The sequence below is a fragment of the Podarcis vaucheri genome, assembly GCF_965113315.1.
Source record: "Podarcis vaucheri genome assembly, chromosome: 6".
NCBI lineage: Eukaryota > Metazoa > Chordata > Lepidosauria > Squamata > Lacertidae > Podarcis > Podarcis vaucheri.
In genome coordinates this window covers 101,393,597-101,411,184 of record NC_138764.1, presented here as the reverse complement: position 1 = coordinate 101,411,184, position 17,588 = coordinate 101,393,597, and the positions used below count along the sequence as shown (strand labels likewise).

At 49.3% G+C, this 17,588-nt stretch overlaps 1 protein-coding gene and 1 long non-coding RNA gene across 2 annotated transcripts in view; one reads left to right on the top strand and one right to left on the bottom strand.

The window, feature by feature from the left end:
- The window catches only part of LOC309534355, a 98,476-nt gene extending 89,653 nt beyond the window's left edge, over window positions 1-8,823 (top strand). Inside the window, exon 4 of the long non-coding RNA XR_014220608.1 lies at window positions 8,776-8,823. This is a non-coding gene — a long non-coding RNA (uncharacterized lncRNA). The remainder of the gene's footprint in view (window positions 1-8,775) is intronic.
- Window positions 1-15,076, bottom strand: part of ZNF512B (zinc finger protein 512B) — a 46,954-nt gene extending 31,878 nt beyond the window's left edge. Inside the window, 2 exon segments of the mRNA XM_082226000.1 lie at window positions 1,256-1,381; window positions 14,965-15,076. Coding sequence (XP_082082126.1) covers window positions 1,256-1,379 — 124 coding nt within the window. The 5' untranslated portion in view covers window positions 1,380-1,381; window positions 14,965-15,076.
- Between the last annotated feature and the right edge of the window lie 2,512 nt (window positions 15,077-17,588).

The following is a 17,588-nucleotide window of genomic DNA, read 5'->3' as shown; positions in this document are numbered from 1 at the left end:
AAACCCAGAAGTAACCCGTTCCGCTACTTCCAGGTCGCCACGGGATGCAACCTGAAAACGCTCAACCTGAAGCAAACATAACATGAGGTATGACGGTACCTTTTATTCAACCAAAGTGTTAATTTATCAAGTACACTGACCCGTATGTTCTTCCTAGCTACAGTGGTACCTCGGGTTAAGTACCGTATTTTTCGCTCTATAACACACACCCGAGCATAACACGCACATAGTTTTTAGAGGAGGAAAACAAGAAAAAAAATATTCTAAACGAAACAGTGGATGTATGATTTTTGTGGTTCATGCTGTGGCCACAGACATGTGGTGAGTTTGGGGTAGCCCAATGCAAAAATCCTGAGGATCCATGTGGATCCATGCTTTGTAACCACGTTTTTGCACCACTGCAGTCCCAGGCAACAGTGGGTGCGTTATTTTTTTTTGGTGCAAGCTGTAGCCATGGACATGCTATGTGATCTGATGGTGAATTTGGGGTGATCCAGTGCAAAAATCCTGAGGATCCATGTGGATCCGTGCTTTGTAACCATGTTTTAAGTAGGGAGGGAAGAAAAAGCACTCAAGGGACAAGGAACACGCGTGGGGTGGGTGGAGAAGGATGCTGTTAATAATGCAGAAGAGGGGTATAAGAGGAGAAGGCTCCTCTCCTCTCCCGCTTTGCTGTGTCAAAGCAAGCCACGGAGGAGGAAAGGAAGGGGAACCATGGATCCTCTGCTCACGACTGCAGCAGATCCCCCTGCCATCCGTAGGCATTCGCTCCATAACACGCACAGACATTTCCCCTTACTTTCTAGGAGGAAAAAAGTGAGTGTTATGGTGCAAAAAATACGGTACTTAATTCGTTCCTGAGGTCCGTTCTTAACCTGAAACTGTTCTTAACCTGAAGCAACACTTTAGCTAATGGGGCCTCCTGCTGCCACCAAGCAATTTCTGTTCTCATCCTGAAGCAAAGTTCTTAACCCGAGGTACTATTTCTGGGTTAGCGGAGGCTGTAACCTGAAGCGTCTGTAACCCGAGGTACCGCTGCATTTATTTCCTTGCACTGCCGTGAGACAGGTAGCCAGGAAGACAGCTTCCACATTTGAGACTCCCATCACCCCGAACCATTGATAACGATAGGAGTTGTAGCCCAACAACATATAGAGGGCCCTGTTTTGGTTCCCCTAGCTAGCCAATGCCACTTCTCTTAATTCAAACGAAGCCCTTCCCATTGCAGCTGGAAAAGGTGGTACGCTTAACTCACCAAGCCTTGACTGCTCATACGCCGGGTTTATCTTCATCTCTGCCTTGCTGCTGTCTTTGTCTGTGCTGGTCTTGCTAGATCCAGCCACTTTCTTTCCACCTCTGTAGGAATACGAATCTGCCATGGCTAAAAGCAAAGGAGAAAGGACACGATCAAGCAGGCCGATTGCTCGACGTGAGAACGGAGCTTGACAGAAGGAAGACTTGGGTTGCACCTGTCACCTGCTATATAAAAAAGCAGCCTCTTCAAGAGTAGGAGGCCAATTCCTGTGTAATAATAATAATAATAATAATAATAATAGATTATTTATACCCCGCCCATCTGGCTGGGTTTCCCCACTCTGGGCGGCTCCCAAGAGACTATTAAAAATACAGTAAAACATCAAACATTAAAAAACTCCCTAAACAGGGCTGCCTTCAGATGTCTTCTAAAAGTCAGATAGTTGTTTATTTCCTTGACATCTGGTGGGAGGGCGTTCCACAGGGCGGGCGCCACCACCGAGAAGGCCCTCTACTTGGTTCCCTGTGACTTCACTTCTCGCAGTGAAGGAACCGCCAGAAGGCCCTCGGCGCTGGACCTCAGTGTCCGGGTGGAAAAATGGGGGTGGAGACGCTCCTTCAGATAAGACTGGACTGAGGCCATTTAGGGCTTTAATGCTCAGCACTGAATTGTGCCCTGAAATGTACTGGGAGCCAATGTAGGCCTTTCAGGACCAGTGTTATATGATCTCCGCGGCCGCTCCCAGTCACCAGTCTAGCTGCCATGTTCCAGTTGTTTCCAAATGTACATGATTAGCACAGGCTTGGAGAACCTGCAGGCCTCCAGATGTCACTGGACTCCAACTCCCATCAACCTTAGCCAGCAGTCAAGGATGCTGGGAACTGAAGTCCAGCAAAGGTCTGAAGGGCCACAGATTCCCCAGCCCAGGAAAAGCAGCAATTCAACAGCCGCTGAGGTTGAAGCTCCCTCATTAATGAATTCAGGGAGACGCGCTCAGCCCAAGTGCAAATACAGAAAAAGTGAATAATCATGATTTCTCTGTTAGGCCTTGCAGAGACCCTCCATGCAGAGAGTTCTTCTCTTTTGCTTCTTTTCTCATTTTCATGAGAAAGGGGAGAGGGAGCGGGTTTTAATGAGGAGATCTGAGCGATAAATTTCCAATTTTCCTTATTAATGGGGAAACTGTGCTAAACAGGGAAACGTGAGTCTTATCTAAATTCTCGGTATGAATCATTTAAGTGGTGTTTCCTATAAAATGATGAGCGTTAAGCCAGGTTCTTATTGGAAGCCATCTCCCCCCCCTCCCCAATTCAAGACACAAGAGCAGCTTTAACTGCAGGATGCTTATATCAATGCATCAGCTTTGAACCAGATGCACTCTATAAATTTAAAGCCCTAGAGCTGTGGGTTAAACCACAGAGCCTAGGACTAGCCAATCAGAAGGTTGACGGTTCGAATCCCCGCGACAGGGTGAGCTCCCGTTGCTCGGTCCCTGCTCCTGCCCACCTAGCAGTTCAAAAGCACCTCAAAGTGCAAGTAGATAAACAGGTACCGCTCCGGCGGGAAAGTAAACGGCGTTTCTGTGCGCTGCTCTGGTTCACCAGAAGCGGCTTGGTCATGCTGGCCACATGACCCAGAAGCTGTATGCAGGCTCCCTTGGCCAATAAAGCGAGATGAGCGCTGCAACCCCAGAGTCGGTCACGACTGGACCTAATGGTCAGGGGTCTCTTTACCTTTACCACTTTGAACAGTCATGGTGAAATATACTCAGAGTCGCAAAGTGATTTCATGCTCTTTATTCAGCTCATAGTGGTGAGGAGGAATGAATGAAAGTCCCCTCACAGTATCTGCTTTATATACATTATTTACACAATAGGCTGCCCATGATTGGGTAATTCCGGAATTCTACTGTAAGCCAATCAGGTTGTGGATTCACTTCTATCTGGAGCAGGATTGGGTGGTTCCTGCCAACCAATCATACTGCTGCATTGTTCTAGGACCAATCAGACTGCTGTATTCTGAATCCTATTGTTCTAGGACCAATCAGCCTGCTGCCTTTTGGATCCTATTGAACTCAGTACATAACACATGGCTTCACCCTAAGAATTCTGAGAGCTGCAGCTTTGGTTAAAGGTGCCGAGAGTTGCTAGCAGGCCCCATCCTACTCAGAGCTAAAATTCCCAGAGTTCCCCATGAAGAGCGACTGAGAATTGTAGCTCTGTGAAAGGAACGGGGGGGGGGTGTTCCCTAGCAACTCTTAGGGCGCTTAAACTACAGCTCCCAGAATTCTTTGGGGGTAGCCACGACTGTTTAAAGTGGAATCATAGCGCTTTAAAAGAATGCTGTGAATGTGGTCGTTCGGTGGCTGGTGGTGGATGCATGGAATGAAGCACTCCTGCACCACCTGTTTCCGGTCCTGGGTAATAACTAGATTTTCTGCAAAATGCCAATTGCGCCCAGGCCCATGGAAGGCCTTCGGGGTAGTTCCTGCCGTGCCTGAGAATGGAAGAAAGTCGTTTTGCAGAACCACCCCCCCCCCGGCCCAAGCGAGCACCGCTGGGAGCTGACACAAAGAATTCCTTGCTTTCTCTGGGAGAGCGTTTGTAGAACAACCAGATTATCAGGCAAATCAGGCTAGAAAGCAAAGCTTTAGCTTAATCACTCCTTCAGGACAGAAGTCTTTGTTATATTTCGGCTTTGACCAACCCAATTTTTCCCTTCCCCCCCCCTTAAAAAAAAAAGTTAATCTGCAATGTGGCCATTTGCAGCAACTTAGCCATTAATTAATAATGTCAATGGCTCTGCCTGGCTCTTTGCCTGGGACCACATTAGGCTTAATACCTGGGAAACCAACCTGGAGCAAAAAACGTGGAACAGGAGGATAGAAGGAATTCTGAAAGGCCTCTATTTCTCTGGGACGATTAAAGCCCATGGGTTAGTAAAAAGGTAAAGGTAAAGGACCCCTGGATTGTTAAGTCCAGTCAAAGGCGACTATGGGGTGCGGCGCTCATCTTGCTTTCAGGCCGAGGGAGCCGGCGTTTGTCCACAGACAGCTTTCCGGGTCATGTGGCCAGCAGGACTAAACTGCTTCTGGTGCAATGGAACACCGTGACAGAAACCAGAGAGCACAGAAACGCCGTTTACCTTCCCATCGCAGCGGTACCTATCTATCTACTTGCACTGGTGTGCTTTCGAATTGCCAGGTTGGCAGAAGCTGGGACAGAGGAACGGGAGCTCACCCCGTCATGGGGATTCGAACTGCTGACCTTCTGACCAGCAAGCCCAAGAGGCTCCGTGGTTTAGACCACAGCGCCAACCACATTGGTTAGTATTCAACACTGTGGTGGAAGCCAGGGGAGAAGTTGGATATTGGATTTGCAGAACTGAGAATCATCATCTTCTTATGTGCCAGAACAGAAGAGATGTGGACAGGATCCGTGCACAATGCAGAGGTTATCACTCTCCTCGAGGGCAGCTAGTCCAGAATCTGCGATCCAGCCTCTTTTGGATGGGGTGATGCTCTCTTTGAAGAGTCAAGTAAAGGATATAGACCAGGGTTTCCCAAACGTGGGTCTCCATCTGTTTTTTCCAGACTACAATTCCCATCATCCCTGACCACTGGTCTTGCCAACTAGGGATGATTGGAGTTGTAGTCCAGAAAACAGCTGGGGACCGGAGTTTGTAAAACACCAATATGGACAGACAAAACCTTTTCTCCCTCTTACAACGCCAGAACTCATGGATAAGCAGCAAAGTTGAATGCTAGAGGAGTCAAGAGTGCAAAAAATAAAAGGTCTTCTTCATGCAGCTCATGCGAGGAAGTGATGGTGACCAAACTGGAAGGCTATCGCTTTGCTGTTTTACCATAGAATCATAGAATCATAGAGTTGGAAGAGACCACAAGGGCCATCGAGTCCAACCCCCTGCCAAGCAGGAAACACCGTTGATTCGAAGCAAATGTCAATCTGTGGGGAACCCAACTGTCGTTTGCTCCGATACAGCAGTAAAAAGTGGGTTTTCCTGGGGAAAGTGTCAGGACAAAACACACAAACAACCACTTGGACCAGTGCCTAGAAACACATCACAAAAGACCATCTGGATGAGCCCTTCGTTAGGTTTATTGATTTCAATGGGTTTACTCGTGAGTCTAATTTTTGTTGATTGATTGAATTTATATACAGTGGTGCCCCGCAAGACGAATGCCTCGCAAGACGGAAAACTCGCTAGACGAAAGAGTTTTCCGTTTTGGAGGTGCTTCGCAAAACGAATTTCCTATGGGCTTGCTTCGCAAGACAACTATGTCTTGCGAGTTCCTGCTGGTATTTTTTTTTCCTCCCCCCCCTTTTCTAAGCCGCTAAGCCACTTATCAGCTGATCCGATCAGCAGATAAGCCGCTAAAAACCGCTAATAGCGCTAATCCGTCAATGGGCTTGCTTCGCAAGACGAAAAAACCGCTAGACGAAGAGAATCACAGAACGGATTATTTTCGTCTTGCGAGGCACCACTGTACTGCCCTAACCCGGGGGGGGGGGGGCTCCTCAGGGCTGTTCACAGAATAAAATCAAGATATAAAACCACAAAATAACTAATAAAAATAAAAAACAGCCCAATAGCACCCCCCCCAAATCATATTTTTAAAGAGCACAGGATGTAAATCAGATCACCCAAAGGCCTGGTTAAAAAGGAATGTTTTCGCCTGGCACCTAAAGGTGAATAATGAAGGCGCCAGGCAAACTTCCCTGGGCAGAGCGTTCTACAGATGGGGAGCCATCGCACAGAGTAGAACTCAGGTGACTACCACTCATTGCAAATCAAGAAGCAATGGCCCGGTTCAGTCTGAATCAGCAGTTTCTTTCTGGGTCGAACCGTTCAGAGACTCATAAGCTGGATTTAAAACATCAAAATATAAACTTATGCCGGGGAGGAAAGAACGAGCTCCCTGACATACTAGCCATCTATAAAGAGAGATTAAAAATTCTGAGAGCGCCAACTTTCCATCTAGTGAGGTCCAGCCCAGAAACAAGTTTGGGAACTGAGGGTCATCCACACTCCAATTTGCCTCTCTCCTTGGAAAACCAGCACCGTACCGCTGAATCGGACCAAATGCCAACTGGGTTTTCCTGGGGAAAGTGGCGGGGGCCAAATGGAAAACAGCCTGGACCTGTGCTTTTAGGCATGGGGAAAGCAGAAGGGCGGACAGCGCCAACATACGTGTGTGATGTCACGCGGTGGGGGGAGACCCAACGGGGCCTGCCGCTGCGCAAGGCCCATCACGCCGGCAGGTAGACCCAGCGGGGCACGTCGTGGCCACAAAATACTGAGGGACCCCAGCACCCTCCCTGAAAATGGGGGGGGGGGCTCGTCCCCCATTCAGTGCCCCTGAATCCCTAAGCCTATACAGTGGTACCTCGGGTTAAGTACTTAATTCGTTCCGGAGGTCCGTTCTTAACCTGAAACTGTTCTTAACCTGAAGCACCACTTTAGCTAATGGGGCCTCCTGCTGCCGCTGTGCCCCAGAGCACAATTTCTGTTCTTATCCTGAAGCAAAGTTCTTAACCTGAAGCACTATTTCTGGGTTAGCGGAGTGTGTAACCTGAAGCGTATGTAACCTGAAGCGTATGTAACCCGAGGTACCAGTGAACCGATAACCAATTAGACTGTCTGTTTCCTCATTTCTTAGGATATGAGTGGTGCTGTGGGTTAAACCACAGAGCCTAGGACTTGCCGATCAGAAGGTCAGAGGTTTGAATCCCCGCAATGGGGTGAGCTCCCGTTGCTCGGTCCCTGCTCCTGCCAACCTGGCAGTTCAAAAGCACACCAGTGCAAGTAGATAAATAGGTACTCCTCCGGCGGGAAGGTAAATGGTGTTTCCGTGCGCTGCTCTGGTTCGCCAAAAGCGGCTTAGTCATGCTGGCCACATGACCCGGAAGCTGTACGCCGGCTCCCTCAGCCAATAAAGCGAAATGAGCACCGCAACCCCAGAGTCGGCCACGACTGGACCTATTGGTCAGGGGTCCCTTTACCTTTACCTTTCTCATTTCTTAAATGCAGAAAGTGTTTGGCTGCTCCAGGTTTGGGTCTGGTGTTATTATTATTTTTTAATCACATTATTGATGTTGCTCCACCCCTAGTTACCAACCTGTCTTGCTGCGGTATAATAATAATAATAAATTTTATTTATATCCCGCCCACCCCAGCCGAAGCCGGGCTCAGGGTGGCTAACAACAATAAAATAATACAACATACTAAAATCATTTCATTAAAATTAATTCAACTCAAATTGATGGCAACCATTAGGCTAAAGTTCTGTGAAGATTGCCAAAGGAGGTGGTCACACTGTGCCCTGACCAAAGGCTTGGTGGAACAGCTCCGTCTTGCAGGCCCTGCGGGAACATGTCAAGTCCCGCAGGGCCCTAATCTCTTGTGGCAGAGCGTTCCACCAGATTGGAGCCACAGCCGAAAAAGCCCTGGCTCTAGTTGAGGCCAGCCTAACCTTCCTGTGGCCTGGGACCTTCGGGATTTTTTATTTTTTTTAGTAGTAAAGATACTGATTTGATCTACTTTGCCATAGATCTGCTTAGTGTTCTGGTCCCATTTCCTCAATCTTTATTAACAGAAACAAATGGTTTGGTTGGTTCGCTGCAGTGTTAAGAAGCAACATCTATCATAAACTGCATTGTCTGTAAAATACCGTATTTTTCGCACCATAGGACGCACCGGACAATAGGACGCACTTTGTTTTAGAGGGGGGGAGAACAAGAAAAAAAAAATCTCCCATCTCTGCCCAGCGCCCCTTCAGTGAAGCGGCAGGAGGCGATGCACAGAGAGGGGGAGAACTTTCCCCCTCTTGTTTTCCCGCTCTAAAACAAGGTGCGGTTTAAGGTGCGTTCAGGCGGCTACCTTGGAAGCCTGGAGAGCGAGAGGGGTTAAAGCAGCCCCCCGCGACCCTCTCCCGGCTGGGGAGGTGATGGCAGGAGCCTCTACAGCCCCGCGTCACCTCCCCAGCTGGGAGAGCGCGCGCAAGGCTAAAGCAGCCCCCCGCGACCCTTCTGTCTCTTCTTCCTAATTCAGTTCATTAATACATTCAGCTTTAAGCTTTCGTGTGCATGCACACATCTTCAGATACACTGAAACAGAAGTCCCCAGACTATATAGTGAGAGGGTGGGGAGGGGTATTACTTAGAAGGGTGGTGGGAATGGGAGATTGGCAGATAGCTGAGATGAGGTGTTGACGACTCTTAACGACTGTAATACTACAACCAGACTTAACACGGACACTGGCACCAGAGCCTGCAATAAACCCAGATGCCAACTTTGCTGCCACATACACCCGGACAACACCATTACTGGCCCCAACAACATCACACATACCATCTCGGGACTATTTAATTGCTCATCGTCTGACATTGTGTATGCCATCAAATGCCAACAGTGTCCTTCAGCTCTACTCTTTTTTTATTTTGACTATGGCAGACCAACACGGCTACCTATCTGTAACATTCAGCTTTGTTGTTGTTTAGTCGTTTAGTCGTGTCCGACTCTTTGTGACCCCATGGACCAGAGCACGCCAGGCACTCCTGTCTTCCACTGCCTCCCGCAGTGTGGTCAGACATTCAGCTAATTTTGTGTAATTTGAAACAATAACCATTTTGTGGGTTCTGTTTTTAATAAATATTTTATTTTTAAGCTTCAATTGTTGTGGGTGTTTCCCTCTCTCTCTCTCTCTCTCTCACACACACACACACACAAACATTCATGTATTTCAAATGTTTCTAGTAAAATATTGTGCAATTTTTCCAGTATGTCTGTGTTTTTAAAGTCAAGTACGTCAATAAACGCCATTTGTTGTCAGAAGTGCACGCATTGTAAATACAAAACACTGCACTGTTTTGCTCCCCCTTTCTTTCTCTTTCTCCACTTTCTTTTAACTGAAATTCTCTTAATAAAATATTAACAATCATTTTTTAAAGTGCACATATGTTCACTAATGTTAATTTTTTAAAAGAGGATATTTGAAACTTCACGGAGGCCTTGCACTCAGGTGACATCCCACACTGAGAGCCTGCATACTTTTCATTAAGTTAAGTGTCCTAAAAGATCTTCACTGGCTCCCAGGATGCTTCTGAGAACAATTCAAAGTGTTGGTGCTGACCTTTAAAGCCCTCAACGGCCTCAGACCTGTATACCTGAAGGAGCGTCTCCACCTCCATCATTCAGCCCGGACACTGAGGTCCAGCGCCGAGGGAATGCCCTCCTGCCAGATGTCAAACAGATAAAAAACTATACAACTTTCCGAAGACATCTGAAGGCAGCCCTGTATAAGGAAGTTTTTAATGTTTGATGTTACGGTGTGGTATCTTGGTTCTCAAACGCCTTGCTACTCAAGCAACTTGGAAACCGAACACTGCAAACCCAGAAGTGTTTTGGTTTTTCGGAAGCCAAACATGCTCCGTTTTGAGTGTTACGCTTCTGATTTGAGTATTATGCTTCCGTTTTGAGTATTATGCTTCCGTTTTGAGTGTTACGATGACAATTTGAGAGTTACCCTTCCAATTTGAGTGCCACACTTCCATTTTGAGCGCTACGCTGAGGTCGGTCTGTTTTTGCTATTTATTTTGCGTTTTTTGTTTTTGCGACCCTTTTTGTTTTGTTTTTGTGACTGTGTGGAACCCGGTTCAGCTACTGATTGTGTGACTGCAGTACACTGTTTATTACTTTCATTTTATGGATCAACGGTCTCGTTAGATCGTAAAATTCATGTTGAATTGCTGTTTTAGGGGTTGTTTTTAAAAGTCTGGAACGGATTAATCCATTTTGCGTTACTTTCTATGGGAAAGCGCGCCCTGGTTTTGGAACGCTTTGGTTTTTGGAACAGACGTCCGGAACAGATTAAGTTTGAGAACCAAGGTCCCACTGTATATTGTTTTTATGTGTTGGACCTGCCCAGAGTGGCTGGGACATTACTATTATTCAGCTTGGGAGAAGCTCCAGGTTTGGGGAGGTCTGGAGCAGGCTTCCCCAAGCGCCCTAGTAACAGCATCTCAACGTGGATGCAGCTCTCTCTATCATTAAGGTGGCACCACCAACAAGGTCTACAGCTGCTCCATCCTAGGCAGGGAACTGGTCCGCCTGGCAGCAGTGGCGCCCAGGGCACCAAACTTGCTGACACACAAGATCTCAACTCCCGACAGCCCCACTCCTAAAGCAGAATGTCCCAAACCCATGGTTGCAAGACAAGATACAAGACCACAGAAAGCTGTCTTGATCCATCTGGCTCACTAACACTGGCACGGACTGGCAGCAGATCTCCAGGATATTTTACACAGGGGTTTGCCAGCCTCGCCTGGAAATGCTGGGAATCAAACTCGAGACCTTGTGACCACCCAAAGCAGATGCCTTACAGGACGGGGGCATTTGTACAGGAGAATCCCTGGACAAGTGAGCGGGGGGGGGGGCAGGCGGGCTGGGGATATAAACCTTTCCCCTTGACTGTTGCACTCCTCCAACCATCTCTCTGTCTGAGTTGTTGCACAAACCCCACCAGATTTATTTGCGGACTTGAATGCTGTTTGGGGGGAGATGGCTTGGAAGGAACGTGTTGCAGGGGAGAAAATGACAGTGAGGAAAGGGTTAAACACACACACACACACACACACACAAGGGTTGCTAGGCAAAGCACAGTTTAGAAAGTTGTTTGCTGCAGTAAACATAGGTCTGTGCGACAGGAGAATGATTTCCTAGCCTCCTACTGATTTCTACAATTCCCTTCCCTTTCATTTTATGCAAGATATGTAGAAGTTTTTTTGTTGGTGTGGGGGTTTTTTTGTGTGTGTGTGTGTGTGTGTGAGTTTCTTACAACAAAACTTCTTGGACACGGAGAGCTCTATTCCTCCGCCCACCCGCCAAAGCCTGGATTAAATTAAAAACGGACTCCTTTTTCCTTTTCCTTGCTTCCGCAGACCTTGCATTTAAAATGGGGGGGGGGGGGAGAAAAGAACCTGTTTTGAATGGAACAGATTCCGTGCACAGCACTTTTAAACGGATAAGCTTTAAAACGGGTATAATTCCCCTCCATCAGTTGAACGGGAAATCTGTGTGCGCATCCCATGATTTCAAGGTTCCTTTCTCAGAGGATTAACGATCGCCTCCCACACCGCGCTGCCAGCAGGCATAAAAAGGCAAATGTGAAAACACCGTAATGATAATTTTAAAGGACGCTAAATGCCGCCGATCAATCATTTCTGAAAGGAACTAAAAGAGGAACAAATGCCCAGGAATTCCAGGACTCTCTATCCGACTTATCATTTTCTAAAAAAACTTTCTGAGCAAATAATCAGTAGAACCCAGCAAATAATTTGCCCGGGGATTGGAGCTCACTCTGTAGTCTTAGGTACATCTGCAAATTTGTCAGCCTCAGTTTTTCTCCCTGTGAAATGGGAAATAATAGTGACCTACCCTCCAAGACTCTTTGGGTGGTACAGTCGTACCTTGGGAGTCAAATGGAATCCATTCCAGAAGTTCCTTTGGCTCCCAAAACACTTGGAAACCAAAGCACGGCTTCTGATTGGCTGCAGGAAGTTCTTACAGCCAATCGGAAGCCGCGCCGGAAGTTCGACTTCCAAAAATAGTTCGAAAACCGGAACATTCACCCCCAGGTTTTGATCGTTCAGGAGCCGATTTGTTCGGGAGCCAAGGTATGACTGTATTCCACTAAGTTTTACTCAGCGCATGATCCTCTGGAAGGAATGAACATGGCTGAATTTGGTCCATTCATTTCAATGGGTCTATTTAGAGTAAAACTTTGTTGACTACCACCCTGAAACGGGCAAAGTCAGCTGTGCACTTAACAAATCGAACCATCATTAAGCTACAGCATCCTCATATGACTCCAGGCCTTGCTTCTGCAAGACATGCAAAATATTCCACCACAGACATCAAGTTTAGACGGCAAGCTTTGTTCCAGATGGGTAACACCCCTGAAAACTTGCCTTCTCCGATAATGCAGCCCAATTACATAGATGACATTCTGCCATTAATCCACGTGGCACGTTATGGTTAATATGAGCAGAAGGGAAGAGGGAGTCCCTGCCCCAAGGAGCTTACAAAGAGATAGAAGGATACCAAAAGGTGAAGAAAGAAAATGCAATTAACACATTAAGACAAGCCCAACGAGCTCAAACCAAAAAGTCTACCTAACTGAGCATCCCGTGTCCTACACAGGCTCATCAGGTGCCCCCAGGGAAACCATAAGAATGCAAAAGCAAAATGCCCCCCCCCCCGCAACTAATATTGAAAGATAGACTGCCTTTGAATGTGGAGGTTCGACTTAGCTATTGTGACCCGTGGCTGCTGATGGTCCCATCTTGTATAGAAAATTTCCAGGATGCTTAGGTTTGGGTAGGAAAGGTGGGTTTTGAGGAAGAAGTAGCAGGAGGTGTGTCCTGCAGGGATCAAAACCGAAAGCAGAAATGTTTCGTTAGCACCCATATACCCTGCCAAATAAATGGGGTGACAGGGTGCAGGCGGGGCTTATAATCCCGCAGCCTCTTCCAAGATCTCTATTTCCTTTTTCAGGGCCTCCAAGCCCCCATAATCCTTAAGAAGGAGGGGGACACAGGAACATAAGAATGTGCCTTGAAGCGAACTGGCTCACATAGCCCAGCACTGACTGGCAGCATCCCTCAAGGGATTCAGGCAGGAGGCATTCCCACCCCTACCCGGAGTTGACCAGGATACCTTCTGTGCTTCAGCTCTGTAGCTAAAACTGCCCCAGTTCTCACGTTTCCTTGAACTGAGTCACACCATTGGTCCACCCGGCTCAATACTGTCTACACAGACTGGCAGAGTCTCCCCAGGCGGTTTCAGGCAGGCAGCCTTTCCCGACCCTATCTAGGGGTTGGACCGGGGTGAGCCTGCGCTGGTCTTCCTACCACCCGCCAATAAGACGGTGATGTTCGCTGCACGCTCCCTCTCTCTCCAGTTCCCTCGCTGCTACACGGCGCAAAGGCATGGCCCAGGGTCAAGGCATCTGAGACGCACCAGGCGACCCAAAGGACGAGGTCCGCCTGTGGGCAGCAGGAGGGTCGCCGTCGTTTGGCCCAGCCCCGAATGCAGGTGCGCTGCGACGGGGAGCTGCAGCGCTGCAGCATCACTGCCAGGGATCCAGGGCTCAGGCTGCACACCTCTTCCCCACAAAAAACGCCAGTTTCTCGATCTAGGCGCTTGTACGCTCAAGCCAGGATCACATGGATTAAGGAGAGAAGTCGTTCAGGTCCTCGATTTCGGACACCGTTGACCTTGACCTCTGGGCAGGGCAGGCGGCCCCCAAGAGCTAGTTGCCCTTGTGACCTCCAAGTGACCTGACCAGGTAAGTCAAGCATCTTCACCTGGGCCCCACCCACCTCTCCGCTCTGCATCACTTTCGGCAAGTGTGCCTAACACCAAGTGCACGATATGTGTGTTGGAGAAGGGGGGGGGGGGTCGCACCACCTGTCGCTGCCCAGGGGCGAGGCCGCTTAGTTTGCAATTGGGGGGGGGGGGCGAGAGAGAAGACTGGCTCACCCAACTCTAATCCACTTCCAAAGTCCGAACCTCCTCTGCTATTTCTCTCTCTTTTTCCACATTTCCAGAACTCGGTTGCTTCACACCCCCCTCCCCATTTCCCAAAAAAATAAGCTCGAATAATCAAGCAAACGCAGCGCTGGCGGAGAATGCAAAAGAGAGAGAGAGATGGGTGTTTCGCTTGCTTTAAAAAAAATAAAATCTTGCAGCGGGCGAGAAGCAGCAGGAGGCTTTGGGAAGGGAGAGGGTTGCAAAGGGGGGGGGGGGATCCGAGAAATGAAAACAACCACCACCACATATATAGGCACACAAATAAACCCCCTACCACCAACAGCAACAGCCGCCCTCCACCCGCGATCGTTTGATCTCCGCGCATGCAAAATAAGGTGCGGAGGGGGGTGGGGGGGTGGAGGAAAAAGAAGAGAAAAAAAACATATAAATAGACCGAAAAGAAGAAAAGGAAATCTGCCTCCCACCCCCACCCCTCTTTGGGGCGAGCGCGCGGGGCGGTGTTGAAAGGGGGGGGGGGCGGAAGGCATACAAAATAATTAATTAAAAAGCCCAGGAAAAGCAATGAAGCAAAATGGCGACTTTTTATGTAGAAGGAGGAGAAAGAGAGAGAGAGGAAGGAAGGAAGGGAGAGAGAGAAGGATGGGAGGAAAAGAAAAGGAGGGAGGGGTGGGGGGAAGGAGAGAGGGGTTTGGGGAAGGCGCTGCTGGCCCCCTCGCCCTCCTCCTCCTCCTCCTCCTCGCCCGGGGTCTCTCCAGCTCCGCGGGGCGCAAGGAAGCGGGCGAGCCTTGGGGAGGCGGCCGGCGAGGCCGGGCCGGGGCCACCGGGCGGAGTAAAAGCCCCTCTCCGGGTGGGGAAGGGCCGGAGGGAGGCGAGGCGAGGGCCGGGCATCGGCGGGGGGCTCCGGGCTTACCTCGGCGCGGGCGGGCAGCGCGCTCCTCTCGCTCGCTCGGCCGGCGGGGCCCGGGCGCGCACAGCGATGCGCACGGCCAAAGCGCCCTCGCCGCCGCCGCCGCCGGCTCATGCGCGGAGACCCCCCCTCGCCGCCGCCGCCACCACGTCGCTCGCACACTTGCACACACACACACAACCACAACCATGCGCCCACCCCCCCCGCGCGCTTTCCCCCCTCTCCCTACCTTCGCAGCCGGGCCGAGGGAAGCCGCTTGCAACTCTCGCGGTATTCCTCCCCCGGCTGCAGCCGGGGATCGGCGCCCGACGGGAGGAGGACGGAGCTGGCTTGGGTGGTGGTGTGTTGTTTTTTTTAGGGGGGGCGCGCGCACTGGGAGTTGGGTGGGTGGGGGGTCCCCCAGCAGGTGCGCCGCGATCCAAGGGGGCCGGCGCAAGCAAGGGCGCTGCAGAAGTGGCCAGGCGCAGAACTGGAGTTGGGGCGTCGGGGCGAAGGAGTTCAAGCTGCCCCTCTTAGGGTTGCTCTGATTTTCATTTTTTAAATAATAATTCTCGTTTTCTGCATCTCCGCTGCGGTTGACACCCACCGACTTTGTTTCGCCACAGCGCAGATCGTCGTCGTCTCATCGCGCAGGGAACTCTCTCTTAAAATATAATGGGGATGAGGGCATGCATGGGGGGGGGAATAAAACGCCCTCCCATTTTTAAAAAATGTAAGGAGAAACCACAGAGGAACCTGCCTTTAGTAACCTTGTTTTTCCCCCATGGAGTGCAAAAATCGTCTGACTGGCATCAGTTCTCCAGTATGTTCTCCAGGGCCCACTGCATGCAGGATTCAATCCAGAAGGTGCAATCCTGGCCTAAGAAAAGCTTGCTGGATCAGGCCAGTGGTCCATCTAGCCCACCATCATGTTCTCACAGTGGCCGACCATCAAGCAGAACCCTAGCACAAGAATAGCCATCGTGGCCAGTGGCCACCGATAGCCCCTTCCTCCCATGAATGAAGCCATCCAGGTTGGTGGCCGCCATTGCTTCCAGCTGGAAGGAGTTCCACAGTTTAACAGTGCTCTTTGTCAAGAAGGGCTTTTTGTTGTTGTCGTTTAGTCGTTTAGTCGTGTCCGACTCTTCGTGACCCCATGGACCAGAGCACGCCAGGCCCTCCTGTCTTCCACTGCCTCCTGCAGTTTGGTCAAACTCATGCTGGTAGCTTCGAGAACACTGTCCAACCATCTCGTCCTCCGTCGTCCCCTTCTCCTTGTGCCCTCCATCTTTCCCAACATCAGGGTCTTTTCCAGGGAGTCTTCTCTTCTCATGAGGTGGCCAGAGTCTTGGAGCCTCAGCTTCAGGATCTGTCCTTCCAGTGAGCACTCAGGGCTGATTTCCTTAAGAATGGAGAGGTTTGATCTTCTTGCAGTCCATGGGACTCTCAAGAGTCTCCTCCAGCACCATAATTCAAAAGCATCAAATCTTTGGCGATCAGCCTTCTTTATGGTCCAGCTCTCACTTCCATACATCACTACTGGGAAAACCATGGCTTTAGCTATACGGACCTTTGTTGGCAAGGTGATGTCTCTGCTTTTTAATATGCTGTGTAGGTTTGTCACTGCTACCTGTCCTCAATCTCCCAACATTTACTGGATGTCTACAAGTTTTAGTGTTGTGTGAGAGAGAAAGAAAATTTTTCTCCATCTGCTTGGAAACGTAGAATTGGAAGGGACCAGGAGGGTCATCTATAGTCCACCTCTCTGCAATTCAGGAATCCTTTTCCCAATGTGGGGCTTGAACCCTCGACCCCTGAGATTAACAGGGTCATGCGCTACCAACTGAGCTATCCCAAGCCGTGCATCATTTCCCAAACTTCTAAAATTACTCAGCTTTTCTCTTAACTGGAAAGTCCCGAATGCCACAGCCTTTCTTCGTAATTCATTCTGGCATCTCCAAGTAGCCTGAACCCTGGGGAGGCTGTACTGAGCTACGTAGAACAATGGAGCCAGCTCAGTATTGGGCAGCTTCCTACATTCCTTCCTGATCCTCAGAGGTGCCATGGATGAAGCCAGAGGACTTCTGCACTGCCATGCAGATCTCTTACCGCTGTACTGGGGGAGGTCTTGCAGCACCTTATGAAGTAGCGATGGGGGCAGTTGGATCCCTCTGTCACCGGACTTCAACTCCCATTATCCCTGACTATTGGCCCTCTGGCAGGGGCTGATGGGACTTGGAGTCCAACAACTACCTAGAACCACAGGTTCTCCATCCCATATATATATACACCGTATTTTTTGCACCATCACTTTTTTCCTCCTAGAAAGTAAGGGGAAATGTCTGTGCATGTTATGGAGGGAATGCCTACGGGTGGCATGCCTACGGATTTTCCTCCTCTAAAAACTATGTGCGTGTTATGGTCGGGTGCGTGTTATAGAGCGAAAAATACGGTGTGTGTGTATATATATATATATATGCAGGTTTTGGTGTCTTCGGGTGTCTTCCCGTGTAAGAGTCGGGGTGTCTGTGCGACGTTTCGACGAGGTCTCACTCGTCATCTTCAGGCTGGTGCTTTCGGCTTCTTGTTACTGGAACAGAGCAGAATCTGGTGTTTGAGTTCCTATAAATACTGTTGAGGGGTGTGGTGTATAGCCTCCAACGTTCTGGGCAGAGAGGAAGTTCCTAGATTAGTGTGCCTCTTCTTCTTTTGTTCCTTAATTACTTGAGGGATATCTTGAGTGATTTCATGAGTGATATTCTGAATACCACTGGGTGGGTCATTAAGTGTAGATTAGTTGCTAAAGCTTTTGTGTCTTGACCTCTTGAGCTTGTGAAGAGTTTTTCTGAGAAGATGGCTGTGCTGCATTTAGTT